The following is a 22,173-nucleotide window of genomic DNA, read 5'->3' on the forward strand; positions in this document are numbered from 1 at the left end:
GAAATTAGTTTATTTGTGGTTTCAAAAACCTTTAAAACCACAAAATTCAAAATGTTGAAAATCTGCCTCCATGTGTTTTTTCAGAGAAGACATAAATATTACCCAATGCTGTCCTATGTGCCTTGGTTGAAAGTTCTTTGTGGATCATGCCTTTTGGAGTATGAGACCAAGACAATTATGCAGTATTGCTCAGAAGTTTTATAAAGTTGACCCCAACTTTCTTCATTTAGACCTTCAGCGTGCTGATGCATATTTGCTGCAGAATCCAGTGGCAGAGCAGACAGGGCTACCTGAGGGGACTTCTTTCTGGATGAAAGCATGGTCCCTGAGAATATTTAGTGCATGTGGTCCTACCACAGCCAAATAGTTTGTCCAGTGCACGCCTGCTGCCCTAGTGGTGCAGGCCTCCTAATGACCAGCAAAGTCTTTTCAGCAGTGTAATAGCTTTCAGAGAGTTGCACACACAAGATTTATATGCACTCAGGGAGCTTACCCCATTTAATGCACCCACCTGTGCATCAACGTTTTGGAGGGTGCAACCCATCCTAGGATGCCCATGTTAGTAATATACTTGAAGGATTTTTGGCTTTCCTCCTATAATGCTACTGCTACTTATTAAATGTGTCTGCTCGCATTTTACTGAGCCACAGACTGGCCAGTCTCCATGTTTGGCCATTGTGAGGTAGGCTTTTATATTGAAAAGGGTGTATAAGGTCTATTTAACAGCACCTATTCATACATACGGGGCCCAGGAAGAAAGGTTTTAGCTAGTCCCAACTAGCCACAACTAATGGTGCATCTTTTGCAGGGATGCTGATTAGCCATTGCAACTTTTTTTTAAAAAAAAGTCATGGTGACTAATCACCCCATGTGTCTTCACCCTTAAGGAATTTGACCCCCAGGTAAATCTGTCCCTGGGAAATGTCCACTCTCAACTGACTGTTATAAAATGTCCCTGCGTATTGTATGATGCAGGAATTAGAGAAAATGTACAATTTAAGCCCAGCAACAATATGTGGAACAGAAAAGAAAAAGGATCTACTGCAAGCAGCAAGGCTAAATTTGTTACCACACCCCACAAACAAACCTATTTTACAAAGCCACACCTTTTTTCTATGGTTGAATTGGAAACATCAGAAGCACCAATAGCAATGTTATAAAAGGCACTAAGTTTGCCCAGGAGTAGTAACTCATAGCAACCAATCAGCAGGTAGAATTTACTGATCACCTGTTCAAAAGCAAACAGGTTATTGCTTGTTGGGTTACTGCTACTGGGCAAACTTAGTGACTATTATTACATATGGGTAAAAGTGCCCTTATGTTGTAAGTGCATAGTAGATACCAATACATACATACTCAACAACTGTGGATGCAGGCTGATTTACACACCATTTAAAGGCTCCCATGTCCCACCCTCCTCCACCTATGCAATAACCTTGGGTGGAGAAGAAAGAGGTGTGGAGGAATCCACAGGGAAGAGCCAAGGCCGATTATAAGACAGTTATAAGAGAACAGAGCAATGCTGAATATTGGTTGCGTGTCATTCTCGCAAGAAGTGAGTATGAGGTCATGCATCAAAGAGCCCAATGTACGAAGAACAGGGACAACGCGGGAGATTCAAACAATAATCTTGGATCTGCTGAATAAATCGGGACTGTCTCGCGAAAAGCAGTTGGGAGGCAGCGATATAAATCTAACCCAAGGGGTTAATAATTGCAGCCCAATACCCGGGATATAACATGACCCTCACGTACAACTAACCTTGGAAGCGATAAGCAAGCAGCCTAGTACACCGCCCATACTCACTGCATACGTCATATGTAGGCGGCGCAAAGGAAGCCGGGGATTTCGAAGCAGGCGCCGGGCAGTTAGGGGCTACAGGGGGAGCGTTTGTGCATCTCCGGCGCCCTCTTCAGGTTCTGGAAAGTGGGTTCCACCAGGTCCAACCCATGCAAAGCTGTGAGGTAAGTATATTCTTCTGCTGCCCAAGGAACCGTAACGATACAAGCATAAGCTTGTATAAAACAGTTCCGTTTTGTGTTTGGCTTTACACCGCTGCCACGTACTTACAATGTTCTTATTAGGGCAACCTACGGCTCCTATCTACAGCCCTCTATATAAGAGTTTAACCCTTATCTATTCCGTCCCTGCTAAGCACCCCCCGATACCCCATTAGCCGTCTTCAGCCTTTGGTACTCAATCCTGCTCCAGTCATGCCCCTCGGAGCCCTTCTATTACTGAAGAGCCTTCTATAGTCCGTCGCTTGCCAGCCAATCCGTACCCGCAAGGGGCGGGTATATGTATGTAAGCCAATAATCTAGAGTTATGTTAATTGACAGCGTGGGAAGCCAAATCTATTTTAGCCATTTACTCTACGTGAAACGGGCGGGAGATGTATGAAATCCTGTCCGATTTCAAGGTATGCGAACTGTTGCTGCACATTTTGGGACATATTTATTATAGTCTATAAGCCAACATCAACAGTGATGTTAACCAGTCAGATCTTTGCTTTTGCTTTCTAACATGTAGGTGAATGTTCAAATCCAATTGTTAATAGGTTTCTATAGATAACATCACCTTACTTATAAATATGTCCCTTAGTGTTTATTATATTGTGTATTCTGACACCATGTGGGATCATTTGAACTGCACCATAATGTAGATATGTTACTAGGGTTACTGTTCTGTGGTTTGCTGAGAGAGGACAGGGACACTGTGCCAGCAGAGAAGTTACTGTGCTATAACAGGGAGGAGGGTGATGTCTCTGTATGGCTTTGAAGGTGACAGGCAGTGTGACATTTTGTGGTGGGGGGGTGTCTATGTTTGGGTGTCCTTATCCAATTACATTCTGAGGGGAGTTACTTTACTAAGACATAATGGGGTGGTGATTTTGCATGGACACTGCAAATGTTGGGGTTACAGAGCTATGAAACTTGGGGGTCACTGAGCTACTTATTGTGAAAAGGTGCAATAGTTGGTCGGTTATTGTGTCTCTGGGACTTTACTGTGCCATAATAATGGAGGAGGTACTGACACTTGGGGTTGCTGTGCCGTGCTGTCACTCTGCTATAAATTGTAGGGTGGGTAACTGTGCTATAACATGATAGAATGAGGGAATACTGCATCATGTCCTACTGGTGGAAAGCTGAGGTTTAATGTGCAGTGACTTGGGTGGGGGGTACCATGGGCGTCCGCAGAAAATTTTCCAAGGGGGGGCAAGTAAGCTAGCATCATCCTCAACAGACAAATATATATATATATATATATATATATATATATATATATATATAAATATATATATATAAAATTTTTTTTTTTTTTTTTTTTGCAGGATGATACTAGGGGAGGCTAAAGATGGCCCATACACAGACTGAAAATAGCACAAAATACCGGCACAACAGGCTTTGTTTTAGCGGGATAAACCCTGCTGATTTTAATAGTAGCAAACCATGTAACGTTTCAGGGCACGCCCCTTCGTCGGCGTGCCCCGAAACGTTACATGGTTTGCTACTATTAAAATCAGCAGGGTTTATCCCGCTAAAACAAACCCTGTTGTGCCGGTATTTTGTGCTATTTTGGATCGTGGTGGAGAGTGCCGACATCTCTAAAAGTACTGTGCACCAGGTGGAACAGAGTGGAAAGGCCAGGGTGTGCTGGTGAGTGTGGATTGCCATACACAGACTGACCTACAGCTAATGTGACACTTAGTGGATTCGCTGCTGGCGTAAAAAGTTAACCTCCCAACTACCTCTTGCCGTTCCCACTGACTCCCAGGGATACTGTACAAAAGTGCGGGTGGGGGTGCTTTTTTTTTTTTACCCTAAAATGTTTAGTATGTAAAAGTATTCATACGCGCACTTCTGTTAGGGGATCTGCAAACATTTGTGTTTGTGATCAGTTAGCTTAAAGGGGTAGTTCGCATTCGAATTCACTTTTATTTTTAATGGTTTTTCAGTTATTTAGCTTTTTGTTCAGCAGCTCTCCATTTGGTATTTCAGCAGCTATCTTGTTGCTAGGGTCTTATTTACCCTAGCAACCAGGTAGTGGTTTAAACAAGAGATGGGAATATGAATAGTTAAGGGGCCTACTTGGAAAAATAAGTAATACAAAATTATAATAAAATTGTAGCCTCACAGAGCAATATTTTTTGCCCCCCATTTGAAATCTGTATAGAGGCAGACGAGAAAGGCAAATTATTCAAAAAAATTAATTAGGAAGACCAATTGCAAAGTTGCTAGGAATAGGCCATTTTATAACATACTAAAGGTTAACTTAAAAGTGAACCACCCCTTTAGATGTGTTTATGTTAGTTTTATAGCAAGAAAGGCAGTGGATACTGACTCCCCATTATATACAGTGAGACGCAGTCCTTATTTACAAAACCAGCACATTATATACAGTGAAACACAGTGGGTACTGATGGCAGATATTCAGGCCCTGGCACTATAACACTGGCACTGATACACAACATTGGTCCCACTGTAACTTACTATAAATGAACAAAACAATGACAAAAATAAAAAATAGTAAGTGCAAAAAACAACAACAAATATATAAACACACAATGAGCTTTTTCAGAGGGAAAGAGTTAACTTACCCTCCATGTGTTAGGGTAGGGGATAGATTATAAATTATTATAGATGTCAGGTCAGGCAAAAAACAATTTAATGTCAGCTAGTGATTCTTTAGAACTGTATAGTACCTGTGGGATGAAAACTGCAGCAAAAGTTGAGAGTTGGTTCTTAGGTAAAGTTACAGCTGCAGATTCTTCTTTTCAGTCTTCATTTCTGTTTCCAGTTTGCAAAATCTCCCGATCCCTGTGTGCATCTGTGCTCTGATTGGTCAATTTTACTGTCTGTCAAGGAAGCTGTGCTCTGATTGGAGAATCCACAAGAAGAAAGATCCAATCGGAGCACAGCAAAACGGGCTTGAGGGGACAGTGCAGAAACAGAGTAAGGTTTTTGTTTTTTTTGTTTTGTTTTTTTTGCTACTTTTCCAGGGGGGGGGGGAAGTGCCCCCTCTTGCCCCCTTCTGTGGATGCCCATGGGGGGTACTGTGGCACTGCAGACTCTGATATCCTGGGGACACTGATAGGCTTACTGGGCTTGGGGTGGGGTTCTATGCCTGCCTGCACCAGGCAGATGAGATATCCAAACACTCATTCACAACTTTTACACACATGTATTTTCATTTTGAGTTTGTGTGACTATCATGAGAGCAAATTATAGCCCGTATTTTTTTTTACTGATTTAATTGCTTTTTTTTATATCAGTTATATAGCGTTTTAGTTCTGCATTGCTGCTGTTTGTTTGATTGTGTCCATTTAGCTCGTTACTTGTTGCCTGCTTGTCAGCTGGATTACAGTATTACGGTCAAAACTGTACCATTCTTCTGTAAATATAAAAAGCCTTTATAGCTAAAAATGGTTACGATCTATGATAAACTGCAACATTTCAGTCCCAAGCACAGCGTTTTTTCAAGCTTGAAAAAAGACCATGCTTGGCCCTGAAATGTTGCCCTTAAAGGGCACCTATCTTCACAGGCCAGGAATCAGCCTCTTGTGGCAAGCTAATTTACGAGACAGGAAGTGGAATGTCTACTTGCCTCCCCCACATTTCATGGATACAGTGCTGCCCAGCAAAGAAAGAGGTTTAACCTAAACAGCAGAAGGTAGCATTTTAGAACTCATAGGCCCTTTTCACAGCTCCTTTGTTTGAATATAGACATTTTAAATATGAGATTCTGTTGGGCTGTCTACAAGTGAACTTGTTTTCAAAAAGCATTGTTAAACATAGTCCCTGAAAAGGGTCTTTTATAAAATACTTATTTTATACATTAATTTAATAATTTTCTAGGAAACCCTAACAGTTGTTTTGTGTTATCTGTTTTGGTGTGCTTTATATGTGGATTGCTTTCACACAGGCCTTATACAGGTATGGAATGCGTTATCCAGAAAGCTTCTAATAACAGGATTGTCATCTCCCATCGAGTCCATATTAAGTAAAAACATAACATTTAAAAAAATTATTTGTAACTTTGTGATAAAGGACATGCCAACACCAGAAATATTTTTTTGCCTAATAAAATAAAACCTAGTTCTAAGAAACTTTCCAATATGGATTTGCAAATATTTTTTAGTGCTTTAAAAGTTACTTGTAAATGTATTTGCTATTGAAAGCCACATTTGCTTAACTCTTGGTTATGACTTTTTAAATATGTTGCAAAACCCAGTCTCCTCCAGCAAGATAGGTCTGACAATCAGATGGCTTTTGTTACATTCTTTCCAAAGTTAGAGCCACCAGAGCAGAGAATAGAAAACAACAAACACTGCTCTTAATAGCAATAATATATACAAAGAACTTGAGAACCATTACAAATTTGTAATTCATGTATATTGCAAAGTTGCTCAGAATTATGCTTTCTTTTATTTATTTACCTTGTACTTGATGGGAACTAAGCTGCATTAATTTATATTGGTGGCAAAACTATCTATTGATTTTACATTTAGGATTTTATATACTTGAGGTCTGGTGATTCAATTTACAGAAAGATCTCTATGTCCCAAGAATTCCCAAGCATCCCAATGTGCCCAAGTTTTGACTTCATCCACAATCTGGAAAATATTTACTGTTGGGAAGAACCAAGCAATGATTTCAAACAAAAAAACATAAGGACATTCCTAACTTACCTTCTCTTTGCAGTTTTGGTCACTAGAGACTGAATTATGTATCTCAGTCCAGAACAAGTAGCTCTGGTGGGCCAAGTCTTTGAATCCTTTGTATTGGAACACCACCAAAAAGAGATTGCCCAGATACTGACTGAGAAATATGAGGATGCCCACTACTCACTGGTTGTTAATGCTATGACACTGTTTGAAGCAAACATGGAGATTGGAGAGTACTTTAATGCCTTTCCAAATGAAGTGCTGCCCATCTTTGATAATGCTTTGCGCCGAGCTGCCATGAGCTTTCTTCAGTCCTGTTCAGAAAAACAAACGCTTGTTATGAAGCAGAATTTTCATGCAAGGATAACCGGTATGCCAGATTACCTTTTATTCACATATGACAATATTACCCCTCTAACTTTTTGATATATTCATCATGTGATTGACCTATGATTGATAAAGATAACAGATTTATAAAATACTAGTAAAGAAAGCAAATACCTACAGCTGCAAGTAACAAGGTTAACCTTCAGTTGTTGTTGTTGTGTTTGTACATTAGCAATAGAGTCCTATATTAACCAATTTAAGGCTTGTGAACTTTTTGCAACGCATACAGTACAGTAAAATATTAGAGAACAAATGTAATTGTCGGAGTTGTTATTTAGAAAAATTAAAACATTGGTCAATGTCTGTATACTTTTGCAATGCACTGTATATTGGCTAAGCATTTTCTTTTTTTATTTAACATCCATGGGCAGTGACAATTTATACAGTTCTGGTTTTATTAGTGTGGCATGGAAGGGTCTGTAAATGCAATCAGTCCTATATTCCTTGATCTTTTTAAACATGGTAGTATAATTATACTAAGGTGTTCCTCAGATACTTCTTGCACCCGGATACATATATAAAATATGTACAAATCATGGTACTGCATAGTGTTTGAACTGTTACTCCAATATTTATTCTTTGTTACCAGTTATTGTTTACATTTTCATATTCTAGGTCTACCAGTGTGCCCAGAGTTAACTAGAGAGCACATACCACGAACCAGAGATGTGGGGCATTTCCTTTCTGTAACTGGTACAGTGATTCGCACTAGCTTGGTTAAAGTGCTTGAGTATGAGCAAGACTTCATGTGCAATAAGTGTAAACATGTGGTTACTGTGAAAGCAGACTTTGAGCAGTATTACACGTTCAAACCACCCATCACTTGCTCAAATGAGGAAGGCTGCAACTCCAGCAAATTCACCTGTCTATCAGATTCATCCACTCCAGCCAGCTGCAGGGACTATCAAGAGATTAAGATTCAGGAACAGGTAATGATTCACTATACATGTGAATTAATATATTAAGTGCATACAGTAATTCCATTGCTTTTTGATTGTAGGTAGTGTTTAAGATTACAACATTTTCTTCACAACTCCTGTAGAGCTAAAAATGAAAAACACATTTTGTCTAAAGTCAACACAGATGACCAAGAATATGTTCCATGCATATTTTTTCTTAAAGGGTTCATACTCCATGCAAGACTGTCTTGGTGTTTATGACTTCCTATTCCTGTTAGATGGTTCAGAATGTTTTAACAGGGACAAGAGTCAGAAAAGCCTGACAACAGGTAGTAGTGGATTGATTGTCCCCCACTCTGTTTACATTGCTGTCAAGCAGCTGTTGTGTCTGTAGACATTAGGAAGGAAATGTTTTTTTCTTTTGTTTTGTTTTAGTGAATGGCCAAATAGCTGCCTTTTTCCCAATACAGCAGAGTATGATCAAATGCTTGCATTAATCTCGTGCATCGTTTGAGAAGTTTTAATTATATGACACCAGGGCATGGGCCCCTATTGTAGGTGTTTTTTCCCCCTGAGTATATGTTTGTGTAAGCAAGGGGTAAGCAGACAAAAGATCATTAGTGCAAAGGCACACTTAATAGATGTCCCCTTTTCTCATCCTGCTTTTTGTACGCAAGCTGAGAAAAACAACTCTGCTCCCATCCACATCTCACTGTAGCTTCACAGACAGGCACTGGGTCTGCCTGTGTGCAGCTAAAACCAGAGGATTTAGCCCAAAAAAAGTGTAAAAGCATACATTTTTGGGCTGAAATCCTCTGTCTGTGGAGCTACAGGTTGGGAGTGGATATGCTTTTTTCATCCTGCAGTTTGTAGAAAAAGCAGATAATCCACTAAGTGTGGCTTTGCCTTACAATTAGCTAAGCCAAAATTAGAAGAATGGAATATCAATTATTGACTGAGCCCATGGCAATACTAATATCTAAATATTTGAGTGAATTGAATTAAATTAACAGTGTATTGCTTTGTAATTAGGTTCAAAGGCTTTCTGTTGGCAGTATCCCTCGATCAATGATTGTGGTTTTGGAAGATGACCTGGTTGACAGCTGCAAATCTGGTGAGGTTTTTTTTTAATTGCATTGTTTAGTGCTGAGAGCTGCATGGGCTGTACCAGACTTGAGAAAGCATAACCTAATTATTATTTATCTGTCTAGCATATTGTAAATGTGTTCAGTAATGGGATGTTTTAAGCTCTTTCCTTCCACAGGAGATGATGTAACAGTCTATGGGGTGGTGATGCAACGATGGAAACCCCTTTATATAGATACGCGCTGTGACCTGGAGATTGTTTTAAAGGCCAATTACATTGCAGTCAATAATGAGCAGCCTTGTGGTGTGGTCATAAATGAAGAAGTACGCAAGGAATATGAAGGTTTCTGGGAGAAGTATAGGAACAGTCCTTTAGAAGGTAACTTGACTATTCAAAACATATTTGCCGTGTAGCAATTTTGTATTAAACTTTGAAACTGTGAAATGTCTTAAGTTTTAAGGGAAGGGTGCCCACAAATCTACATAAAGATTTAATACCTATCCAAGATAGAATGATTCAATTTAAGTTCATCCACCAAATTTATGTTACCCCTGTGAGACTACAAACCATTGCCCTAGATCTACATGTCTCCTTTCTACATCTGGCATGGATAACGTCCACCACTGCAGGCCAACTGGAAGGAAGTAATTCTATATATGGAGGATAACTTTGCATTCTCTAATGTCGGCACTTTAGAAGTATGGCCAGCTAAATTTGAATGGGTTTGGTCCCCTTGGTTAGAAATTCATGCCACTGAACTCCTGAGTAATAATCATTGACTTATCTCTTGTGTAATCCTACATTGGTTACATACCTTCTATTTCTGTACTGTATGTCACAAACAATTTCTGGTTTTATTCTGTTATACCTATTTTATTTTAACTTTTGTGGTATGTAAACTGCAAAATAAAACCTTTAAAACAAATATTTCAATATGATTAAAATCAGGGGGGAAGTTAGCAAACCACCATCTCGTGCAAGGGGATACTGCTGTTTTAATTTGCATGTAAAGCATAAAAAAGTGTCTGTTCTAAATGAATAACTTGGCAGTACATTGTTCCTTTAAAAACAAACAAACAAAAACATATAAACCCTGTCAAATTATGTGTTTAATTTTGCTTAAAAATTGTATGCTACAGGTAGGAATGAAATTCTGGCCAGTCTCTGTCCCCAGGTATTTGGTATGTTTGTAGTAAAGCTGGCAGTTGCAATGGTGCTGGCTGGTGGAGTTCAGAGGATAGATTCTGCTGGAACAAGAGTGAGAGGTTAGTGATACTGTTCTTTTCTAAATCAGCCTGTGTGTAATGTGTGTAAATTCACTAGATTCTATGTATACAGTCCAGTGTTATTCATATTAGCCCACAAATGACCATTTCTGTGGCACTGTTTTCTCTTTTTCATTGGGCTGATTATGTCTTTTCTTATGTTTTTTGTTCTTTTTTCATACAGGTGAGTCACATCTTCTGCTGGTTGGAGACCCTGGCACAGGGAAATCCCAATTTTTAAAGTATGCTGTCAAAATTACTCCAAGATCTGTCCTTACTGCAGGCATTGGATCAACTAGTGCAGGTATAACGACTGTATATGCAATGGCTGTATATTCTTGGTAATTGTATAAGAGAAACTTTATGGATCATTTTAGCTGTCACAACGCTAGATTAATCCAGACCTCCTCATCTGGATCACAACACATCATTGACTGTTTGGTATTTGTTTTCCAGATCCTGTTTTGACAAAAGCTCAAAATTACAGTAGTTTCCTATAGTATCATATACTGTATTAGTATTATAACATTTTAATTTTTTTAATTTTTTTTTTGTAATAGCAAAGCTTTATACTTGACATTGACTAAGCTTACAAAAATCCACAATTTATATACCATATACCTTGATTTATATATATATATATATATATATATATATATATACACATATATATATATATATATAATATACACATATATATATATATATATATATAATATACACACATATATATATATATATATATATATATATATATATATATATATATATATATATAATATACACATATTTATATATATATATATATATAATATACACATATATATATGTTTAAAGAGTAATTAAATAAACAGCCCCCAGGATAACATGCCTTTCTCCCTGCAATCAGATTTATTTTGTTTCTCTATTACAGCCAGTTCAACTACAGCTCTCTTCGTCACTTTCAGTGTGAATCTCTGCCTCTTTTGCTTTCTAAGCCCTCATTCTCTGCGACTATAATGACCTTAAAGAGATGCTTACTGTGCATGCCGTATTGCTTTTAATTGGAGCAGAGGCAGTGAGCTTAACCAGTAAACACCTCTTTGAGGCCTTCATAGTCAGAGAAAGGAGTGCTCAAAAAGCAAAAGGCAGTGGAGCTTCACGCTAGACAAGGAAGTAACTAATAGAACTGCTGTTCAGCTGCTTGAAATCGGGAAACAAAATTCATCTGAATGCAGGGAGAAAGGTATGTTATCTGATTTACTTTTCCTTAGTGGGGCAGGGATAGAGGTGAGGCTGAGCCCACCTCACTCTATGTTGCTCTAGATTAGTTAATTTGCTTACTTAAGACTCTGCTCCACACATGATTACAATAGTGGAGAAACTGCACCAAGTGCCACAAAACTTTATCTTGCAGGGTCATTTAATGTCTGACACATGACAGAGAGATTAGTAAATTGTTAATGTGGTGTCATTATTCAAAAAGGGATCCTGTTTTCAGACAGTGCTAGACAGTGTGGTTGCGGTGAATGGGATCTACTGTACTTAGATTATGCTAAGATATTTAATATTGTACCCCACAAAATTATAGTGATAAATAAGGAATAATGTTTGAAGACAAATAAGGTGCAAACCAACATTTTTTTGCATGCGTGTCCACACTTTGCACCATGGGCACTGGTCTTTGCACTGCAAATGAAGTGAAAAGACCACAACATGCCCCATGAATACAGTGCTGCTAGCGTGTTCATGAGGGGCAGGCTGGGGGAGACATGTAAGCATTCCCCTTTCCTAACTATCCTTACAGCCAAGAATAGAACTGCCTTGTGAGCTTTGCATTTTGCTCTAGCTTTTTAATCTGCTGCAACATGCAATGCCTTGGGAGCAGGTGCTTAGGAGCATTAAGGGGTGCAATTATGAACCCTTTAGTGCTCTAGAACTTGCGATCAGGGCCTTTATAAATGACCCTTAGATGAAGAACCAGATGAAATACAGATTCCAAAAAAATGGTGGTGCGAGGAACATTTTTGTTTGGATTTACAAAATGCTGCAAAAAGTACTGTATCTTCTGCTGTGCTATGTAAGCAGTTTTGTGCTGTGTATGTATATAATTGCCTTTTTTAGTGATGTTTAATGCATTTTACAGGCTTGACTGTTACTGCAGTAAAGGACTCTGGAGAGTGGAATCTGGAGGCTGGGGCCTTGGTATTAGCTGATGGAGGCTTGTGCTGCATTGATGAATTTAATAGCATCAAGGAGCATGACAGAACCAGCATTCATGAGGCAATGGAACAGCAAACCATCAGTGTTGCAAAGGCTGGGTAAAACATGAAATCTGTCCCTGTTCAAGGGCAAAAATTGACTTAGTATGTTTTATACAAATTAAAGGGCTCCTATCAATTTTTTTGTGTGGGTTTTTTTTTTTTTTAAATATTGTTTTCCCCTACCTCCAGTGGGGAAATTGCTTTTTAATTATAGGTGTCATTTAACCTTATCAGACATTTTCCTTTCCTTGTATTTAACAAGTAGACATAACATTTTCCTTTTCTCTATGCATTCTTTTATACACAGTACACTAGGGGGCTGATTTACTTACCCACGAACGGGTCGAAATGAGTCCGATTGCGTTTTTTTCGTAATGATCGGTATTTTGCGATTTTTTCGTATGTTTTGCGTTTTTTTCGGATTCTGTACGAATTTTTCGTTACCAATACGATTTTTGCGTAAAAACGCGAGTTTTTCGTAGCCATTACGAAAGTTGCGTAAAATCTGGCGATTTTTCGTAGCGTTAAAACTTGCGCAAAAAGTTGCGCTTTTTTCGTAGCGTTAAAACTTACGCGAAACTTTGCACCTTTTAAGTTTTAACGCTACGAAAAATGCGCAACTTTTCGCGTAAGTTTTAACGCTACGAAAAATGCGCAACTTTTTGCAAAACTCGCGTTTTTACGCAAAAATCGTATTGGTAACGAAAAAGAATCCGAAAAAATCGCAAAACATACGAAAAAGTCGCAAAATGTTCGTTTTCAAGTCGGAACTTTTCCAATTCGGGTCGGATTCGTGGGTTAGTAAATCAGCCCCTAGGTGAACATTTTTTTGAAAGTTGAGTGTTTATTAACTGTTGAGTTGTGAAAAGCACTGAAAGTCCTCAGTACATGCTGCAAAGCAATCACATATCCATTTTATACCAGATAAAAATATTGTTTTGTTTAATTCTTAGCCTTTTTAACCCTTTTAATGCCAGAAGAATTTTAAACGTAATTTGCCCTTAAGCTAAATTAACCTAAATTTTCAAAATCTGCTGTAATAAGATATTGACTTCTAAATACCTAAAATTAAAAAATATATTTTAGTATTAAAAAGAGATGCATCCGAAAGATATAGGATTTTATGTCTGAAAATACAACTGATCTGGAAAACCCCATGTCCTTTGGACACTGCAATATGAAGTGTATAGTTTTATGGAGATTTCTGACTTCCTTAGATGAAAAACTCCCAACTATACACTACCTAATTTCACCATACTTATATGCACATTTACTAATCCACAAATCCGAATCCCGAATGGGAAAAAATCGGATTGTAAACGAAAATTTTGCGACTTTTTCGTCGCCGTCGCATTTTTTTCGTATTTTGCGAGATTTTTTTCGTCGCTGTCACGACTTTATCGTATTTTGCGAGATTTTTTCATATTGAGCAATTGTAAACGGAAAAACCAATCCGATTTTTTCACGACGGCAACAAAAAAGTTGAGACAATTCGCAAAAAAGTTGTGACGCCACGGAAAAGTTGCGACAGCGACGGAAAAATCGCAAAAATACCGATCATTACGGAAAAAACGCATTTGAACGCTTTTCGGACGTTCGTGGATTAGTAAATGTGCCCCTTAGTCTACAAAAAAAAAACCCATGTGTATATGATTGGCTTGATATGATGTTTATGGAACTGTACATACAATATCTTTGAAGTTCTTTTGGCATATCACATAAATACATATAAATGATATTATAACAGATTATCATATTTTTTTCATTTTTTTTTTAAGTCTTTGGAAATTGTTCTCAAACCTGCGGTCATCCAGCTGTTGTGATCTGTAAGACCTAAGACTCCAAGCATCCTTCTAAAAACTCACAACAGCTGGGTGGATAACATGACATTGATATATAAATGTGTTGTATACAAGGTTTACTCCAAGTAATTATCATTACTTGGTTAATTTGCGCCCAACTGGTGCACATATAACCCTTGTCTGCAAAAGTGTTCAGTAGCAACATATGTTTAGGGAGTTTTAAATGTGTTATGGAAGTTGGAAGGAATTCCAAAGATTACTGCCTAGATCTGGTGTGTCTTCAGAATTTTCTACTTGGGGCAGATTTAAGAACCCCTGAGCATCTTAGTTCGGAAATCAATTGCAGAAAACGCAAGTGAGTTCAAGAAGTTGCATGCAGTTTGCATAATCATGGGCTAAACACATGCATGAGTGTTTATGCAGTCCCTTCTGCTGGAATAAATATTTTCTTGCTTCAATGTTTCTGCAGCAGAGCAAGCCACTGTCTTGTTTTCTAGGTTAGTGTGCAAGCTGAACACTAGAACAACCATTCTGGCAGCAACAAATCCCAAAGGTCAATATGACCCAGAAGAATCCATCTCTGTGAATGTAGCCCTTGCAAGCCCTCTGCTCAGCAGATTTGACTTGGTTCTAGTTTTGCTGGATACCAAAAATGAAGACTGGGACCGCATTATTTCTTCTTTTATATTGGAGAGCAAAGGTACAGTTTAATGTATCATGATTTTCTTATTTCAAAGGCAGCTGGAAACTATTATTAAGTGTATCCTATGGTTGCACTTCACAAAAGTAGCATTACAACCCACTATGCTCATGCAGGATTGCAAAGATTTACCTGTGACACTAGGTACATCCAGAACCCTGTACTTAATGTCTTCTGATGGCAGGCATAATTTACAGGGCTTCTGTGCACTCCATAGGGCAATGACTTCCAATGCCAAGTGTGGAACCAAAGATGCACACAGGACTGTGCCATTGTTAGGAGAAGTTGTACCTCAAGAAACTTAGTTTTGCACACACTGAGCAAAACTACATTATAGAGATTCTGTTATGCCTTTTAAAGGGCACCTATCACCATAAAAATGGTTCCTCACCGGAAGTGCGTGCTAATAGGCGAGATGGATGTGACTCACCCGCCTACGTCATGCACCACACACATGCACATAATAAGCAAGTTGCAGCACTCGCTTATTATGCGCATTTGTGTGCTGCAACATGGCTGCCCACACCGGTAGCTCCCACCAGCCTTGCACTGTAGGGGTTTTTTTTTTTTTTTAAATCCTCCGGTGGGGCAACTATTTTTATGGTAATAGGTGCCCTTTAAGTCTTTTATTTTCGTAGAAAAGGTAAATAAATCTCTTAGCATGTTGCATATGTTCTTTTAAGGCTGTCCTCGTAAATCTGATAAACTGTGGAGCATGGAGAAGATGAAAACCTATTTCTGTCTTATTAAGAATCTTCAGCCCAAAATGTCTCAAGATGCAAATGTTATCCTGGTACGATATTACCAGCTACAGCGGCAAAGCAGCTGCAGGAATGCAGCACGTACTACTATCAGATTGCTGGAAAGCTTGATCCGCCTAGCAGAAGGTAGGGCATTGTAATATCTGCTGTTTTACATAAATTAGGTAATGCAGTCAAGTGAAAAAACAAGTTTGTGATTAACTCTACAATGTTCAGGAAGGTGTATATTTTCCCTAAAAAATAACCATCAATATTGTTATTGTGTTGCTGAATCATTTGCCGTTTGATTGAATTATCCCTGGGCTTGTTTGTACACGATTTAAGCTACCTACATTCTGTGAAGTTGATCAGTGTGATTGTCTTAATAAAGCAGTTAGGCATCAGTAGCTGATACTTTGCTCTTTTTTCAGCCCATGCTCGGTTAATGTATCGGGATGTTGTGACGACAGAAGATGCCATAACAGTGGTCTCCATAATGGAGTCCTCGATGCAGGTGGGTTGTTTTGATCACTTAGTTTCGTATACAAAATTTGGTTCAAAAGACTTGCTGTATCAGGTTCATCCCTTTATAGAACTGTGGGCACTGTGAATCTAGTCTTTGTGAAAAAAATCTTATAGTATCTGTTCCAGTGTTGCTAAAAGCAGGGCAAAAATGATGGTTTGCTCTTGGAATTGGAAATATCCCTGATTTAGCATGTTACCACATTTTAAAAGTGAACAGGTAAACTGAAACCATCTCAAATCTGCCTGTATCATAGGACTGCTGTATGTAAAACAGATATGACCTTCAAACCCTCTACCTGTACCCCTCAGTGCTTCTTTTATATGCTTGGTCAGATGCAATAGGAGCCAGTATAGTAAGCATATACATTTTTGGTTTGTCTGAAAAGATTGCTAACTGGTTTCTGAAGAAATAATTAGTACCTGTCAGCGAATCCCACTGGGCTTTTTCTCAGTGAATTCTGCTGTTTTCATTAGGTTTTTTATTTTTTCCAAATGTATTTCATTTTGGTCATGACAGATTCTTTTTTTTATTACTCTTGTTAATCCAGGGAGGTGCATTACTTGGAGGAGTCAATGCATTGCACACATCCTTTCCAGAAAATCCAAGGGAACAGTATCGGATGCAGTGCGAGCTTCTATTGGAGAGACTTGGTCTTCAGAAATTGCTGGACAAAGAGCTTCAAAGGCTAGACAGGTATTTCCTTCCACTCTGAAACATAGTGCAGCTGTTGTTCCCTAATAGCTAGGAGCTGTAGTACTGCTAACTATAACTATAATTAATTTATAGTAAGAGTTTCTAACCATTTCTGCTAGGTCAAGGTGCATAAGAAAATGAAGTCCATTTTAGTATATTAATGCAATAGCACGTGCCCCCCATTGCTAAACACAATTTTATGTTGTAAACAGCAGGATAACCACCAATTATATATATTTCTGTATAGTGCAATTTCCAGACTGTGAGAGGTCTGCTTTATTCGTATAACACTTTCTCCATATCTGCATGATATGGAAATGATAACAGCAGGATAGGGTGAAACAGGCAAGGCATTTTATGTTGAGTTCCAGTTTAATGACTAGATTCTGGTACAGGAGGGAGTGGGCACATACATTTAGCTGGCACCATGCCTACTTCAGAAATACTAACAGGATCTCTAAGGGCTTGCACTCTGTTAAGGAGTTATTAGTACAATTCTCACTGCTATTGTGTTTTGGGTGTCTTTTGCAGGGGATCAATAAGCTTTGTCCACTATGTGCAGTACTGTTTTTTGTAGGGCATTTGTTCCGTGTCATATATTTCTATAGGTCAGAGTTGCTTTTAGGGGTTTGTAACCAAGTATGATTGCCCTGGACTCTGAAGGTAGTTGAGCCCCCCCAGAGCAGCAATTTTAGGTATTAAGAACCCGGGGGCCTTCAGCTGTTCTTGAACAACCTATGTTGTTCCCTAATGTATAGACATGATATAAATTTAATCTACATAAAACTTGGGGTTTCAAGGAGTCCTTTCTTGCCTTGGGCCAAGCCAAAATTAAAGCTGGCCATGCACCATAGTTGCTTATTGTCTTATAGGTTTTCCCCTGCATTACAACTTAGTTTGCAAATGAAGATACTTTTACAAATAATAATATATTACTAGGATTTAATAGTTTTTGGATTTGGGCAAATGTTCTATAAAAGAATAAAACAAAGAAAAACACAAAAAATTACTGTAACTCTAAGCGCAAAAAAAAAACAGCCTCATTTGCTATATTATGTGACCTTTAAAGGAGAAGGAAAGGCTAAGTCACTTTAAGTGACTTAAATCGGTTAACTTTTACCCCGGGCTGGTGCCCCTGTTAGGAGAAAACAGCACCCGCCCGCGGTAGCTGCGAGCGCCTCCTTCTACCTTCTTTGCACGCTTGTGCATGCGCAGTAGAGTGAAAAGCCAAACTTTAACAAAAAAGTTGGCTTTTCAGTCTACTGCGCATGCGCCGGCCCAGGGATTTTGATGACAGAAGGAAGACGGAAGCGCTCACTGCAGGTACCCCGGGCTCGTGTGGTAAAAGGTAACCAGTTAAAGTCACTTGGGGGTGCCTAACATTTTGGCACCCCCAAGTGACTTAGCCTTTCCTTCTCCTTTAATGGCTTGGCTTTAGTTCAGCTAAACAATTCTGGATTTGCCCAGATCTGAAACTTCCATAAAGCCCTGGGAAATGGCAAAATCCCTAACCAAATCCTGTTCATTCCTAATATGTTTATAAATGACACAATATTGTTATCCTTAATATTACCTATCTATATAAAGCAGTGCTTTATATAGCTATATTATAACACCTATTAGCCCCTGCCACCTTGGGCATTGGAATTAAATTCTCCAATCACATTCAGTAAGCATATGCACTATAATCAATTTAATTAGGAGCCAAAGAAGTGGAAGGAAACTAACGCACCCATAGGAAAGCCACCCAGATGGCCGCATTGAGCAGATATTGCCAAATGAGTGAATCTTTGAGTGTATAGCCAGCTTAACTAATTTTCTTTTCTGCTGCAATGCATCTTTAATGACTTATACCCTCTAATGTTAAAATAGCTTTTTAAGATTTGTTACTTATTTTCGATGTGTTCCATGACATTTAATAACTTTGCCTTCTTAGTAATCTTTGTTTTATAATTTGCTTATTACTGTTTACCTTTATTGCTTCCCAAAACAGGCAGCAAAATGAAGATTCCCTTGAGTCCGATCATGGGGAAAGTGCTTCAAACATTTCCTGTAATCTCGTTGGCCATAAAGTGCACAGTGACAGCGCCATGGAAGAAACCTGCAGCACTAATGAAACATTTTCTTCACCAGATGCAACACGCAAAACTATTCCAGACATATTAGATATGACCAAAAGTGATGATACCATTAGTAAGGGTACCATTACACCTGCTGAACAAAACAGAGCAATTAGAACACAGTCCAAGTCCTCTTCAAAACATAATACACAATCCCTGGCTGGTGGGCATCTGTCTGAAAATCACCTTACAAGATGCAGCGATAAGAGTCTTGGCTGGTTTGATTCACTTCAGTCCGTTCAGATGTCTCCCATCAGTAAACTGGGTGAAGGCTGCACAGCTGAAAAACTTCAACCTGCAGTCCTGCCTGTATTAGCCGAAGGTAGCTGCCATCCTGACAAAGAAGTTGTGGATTTAGTGGGGAACAAATCTGAAGTTTTGCAGAAGAGTGGAAGCAGCCCTGTGGGGACTGAAAGACATTTGTCAAATCGCATAGTGACTGAGCATGTTTCTAAAAAGTGGCAGAACTTAAATAAAAATTCTCTCTGTGGGAAAACTGGTTCAAACATGACATCTCTTCAGTCTGAGAATTCAGGTTCACATACAGTATGCTCCAGTGGTCCTCTGCATAGTACTCCTGGGGCACCCTGGAAAAGGAAAAAGATTATTGCCCAGGTGGAAAAGGAAACAAAAGCAGAACTGCTGGATCCAGACACACAAGCACGGCTAGTTCAGTTAGCCAGATTTTCATTTAAACAACATTCAAAACTAGTGCATTTACCTGGAGGGAAGACTGACATAGCTTCTATTGCACAGAACCATGAAACAAGCAGATCATCTAGTAACCAAAAGGATCAACCAGACCAGAAACTCACACCATCAGATAGGTTGAACAAGTTAGATAGGATTTTAAACAATGTGGATAAAGCGAGCAATTCTGTTAAGGGCTTAAAGCAGCAAGATACTCTTGCTCAAGAGAATCCCCCCAAACAGACTGTACTCGCACAGCAGAGTAATTCTATATCTAACGCAGCAACAGCTTGTGTGCATGAGAAAAAACTGAATGAAGGGTCTGACTCCAGAAAAGTCTCCTCTAGTACCCTTGCTAAACTAGCACGGTTTTCTTTCTCACCTCCTCCTGAAAATAAAGCATTGGAGGCCAGCAAGGAAACCCTAATTTCATCAAGAGCTGCTGCTCCAAGCAGCAAAAGAAAGTGTTTTCAACTAGAACCTTCTAGTGATAAAACCACAATGTCAAGTAAATTTCTTTTCTCTACTGATTTAGATGATGATGAGTTAGATGTGGATTGGGAGGTAGAAATAAAAAGAAATAAGAGAACTGCAACATAAATATGCATTTTGTGTAGTATTTACCTTTGCTATGTTGACATGAAAAGTGACTAGGTGGTCATTAGGATAATAATCACAGGGATATTTAGTTAGTTGAAGTATTCTACACCAGCAGATAACAGTGTTTTTCTGGCAATTTTTTTTTTTAAGAATTCCACGTTATGTGGTTCAGCACTTTATCAGTTCTGTTCTTTTGTATCATGAACTGTTACCTTTCTGTGGCAGAAATTTTCTCTTTCAAATGTGGTTTTGTGTCTGGTGTACATAAGAATCTCTTTCAGTTTCTATTCACTATATTTTCAAAAACGTACAGGTACATTAGAAAAAAAAAAAAAAACATAGTACAGATTTAACATGCTTGAAATTATTCATTCTGGAGCCTTAATCGTGTGCGGTGGCCTCTGGTTAGATATATTTCCACAGCAGTCAGATCCAGCCTCTCATTAATTGATTTGGAGCACAAATTTCACCTTGAATGTTGCTTATTATTACAAAGCACAGACATAAAAAACAGATCTGAGTTAAGTAATATTGACTACCAAGTTACTACTTGGCCTGGTGAACAGCACCACACTCAGTCCTGAGGAATGCAAGTGCAAATTAACCATACTTGCGCCTTTGCAACTTGCAGTTAACGCCAATGTAATATTCTTAGAAGCAACAATCAGCATGTGGTTACTACTTTAATACTGGACTGGACTTTGATGCTAAAAAATATTTATAATATATTTTTATAAAATATCTGTTTATTAATGTTTCTAATTACTGTTAACTTCAAGATTGCCCAATTGCTGCATATTTTTTGTATATGACATTAAACTATATCAGCTGCACCACCAAATGTTTACCTGGCTTACTTTAAGGCATACTATCATTTTTTTATTCATATGTTATAGGTTTTTATATATATATATATTACTTATATTATATAAGTGTTTACGGTGGATGTGGTGTTTGCTGGTATTTGCTTATTAGGGAACATCTTGATAGGGCCCCTTCATATTGATAAGTAAATGTCCAGAGAAATAAGGCTCACTTAGAAATAATATACTATGCATGCAGTTGTATGTTTTGCTGTACAAGGGTACTATCTGATGTTTCATTCCTCTTCTGTTGGTGTAGTTCCCTAACACTACAATTAAACATCAAATGTATTGTAAATGCCAGTTTATTATACGTATAGGATCTGTTATTCTAAATGCTTGGGATCTAGTGTTTTCTGAATAAAGGGATCTTTCTCTAATTTGGATCACCAATACCTAGTAGGATTGAATTGGTACTGTTTTATTATTTCAGAGAAACAGGAAATTATTTTTAAAAATTAGAACAATTTGCAAACATACCCCTCCTCCATTTCTTGTTCCTCTGTTCATCCAAAACAATATAGCCTTCCATATTTACTGCCAATTTGTGTGACTCATTGAGCCATGCTTCAGCACTCAGTAACATCATATTTTTCACCCAGGGCCATTACCTCCAGCTATCCCATTTTACAAGCCAAGCTTCATGTATTAGTAAACATACATTATATACTTCCACCAGCTTATAACTTATGTAAATTCAATTAGTCCTCCCTGCCATTACTGATATGTTTCTCCTGACAGTATGGAAATGGCTCCTTGTTAGTTGAACAGGTTTCAGACAAACTTCAGCCAAAGCAGGATCCCCTATTGATCTCAGCCCAACATCTGCGTATCTTGTTATTTTACGAGCTCGCCTGAATTTTCTCATTTGTCTATTAACCCAGTTCTGAAAAT

General features: G+C 38.4%; 1 protein-coding gene across 4 annotated transcripts; it reads left to right on the forward strand.

Moving 5' to 3' along the window:
- Positions 1 to 1,811: 1,811 nt before the first annotated feature.
- mcm9 (minichromosome maintenance 9 homologous recombination repair factor) lies at positions 1,812 to 21,656 on the forward strand. Of its 4 annotated transcripts, none has more exons than XM_004914569.4 (13): positions 1,812 to 1,964; positions 6,702 to 7,034; positions 7,667 to 7,980; positions 8,983 to 9,064; positions 9,215 to 9,415; positions 10,177 to 10,302; positions 10,487 to 10,606; positions 12,428 to 12,602; positions 14,845 to 15,047; positions 15,731 to 15,934; positions 16,219 to 16,301; positions 16,861 to 17,006; positions 19,000 to 21,582. In XM_004914569.4, the coding sequence occupies exons 2-13, from the start codon at positions 6,725 to 6,727 to the stop codon at positions 20,414 to 20,416; spliced, it is 3,381 nt and encodes a 1,126-aa protein (XP_004914626.1). In that variant the 5' UTR covers positions 1,812 to 1,964; positions 6,702 to 6,724; the 3' UTR covers positions 20,417 to 21,582. The 4 variants fall into 4 exon arrangements, with proteins under 4 accessions (XP_004914626.1, XP_004914627.1, XP_002932153.1 ...); XM_002932107.5 differs by lacking the exon at positions 1,812 to 1,964 and adding an exon at positions 2,245 to 2,419; XM_012963575.3 differs by lacking the exon at positions 1,812 to 1,964 and adding an exon at positions 3,627 to 3,656 and having other exon boundaries at positions 19,000 to 21,656.
- The last annotated feature ends 517 nt before the right edge of the window (positions 21,657 to 22,173 follow it).

The sequence above is a fragment of the Xenopus tropicalis genome, chromosome 5 (assembly GCF_000004195.4).
Source record: "Xenopus tropicalis strain Nigerian chromosome 5, UCB_Xtro_10.0, whole genome shotgun sequence".
NCBI lineage: Eukaryota > Metazoa > Chordata > Amphibia > Anura > Pipidae > Xenopus > Xenopus tropicalis.

What these genes read in the sequence shown, in the direction of transcription:
- mcm9 (XM_004914569.4), top strand. Translation starts at nt 6,725, where the DNA reads ATGTATCTCAGTCCAGAACAAGTAGCTCTGGTGGGCCAAGTCTTTGAA. An exon ending in TTTTCATGCAAGGATAACCG is followed by an intron (nt 7,035 to 7,666) that starts GTATGCCAGATT and finishes TTCATATTCTAG; the next exon opens with GTCTACCAGTGTGCCCAGAG. An exon ending in GGTTGACAGCTGCAAATCTG is followed by an intron (nt 9,065 to 9,214) that starts GTGAGGTTTTTT and finishes TTCCTTCCACAG; the next exon opens with GAGATGATGTAACAGTCTAT.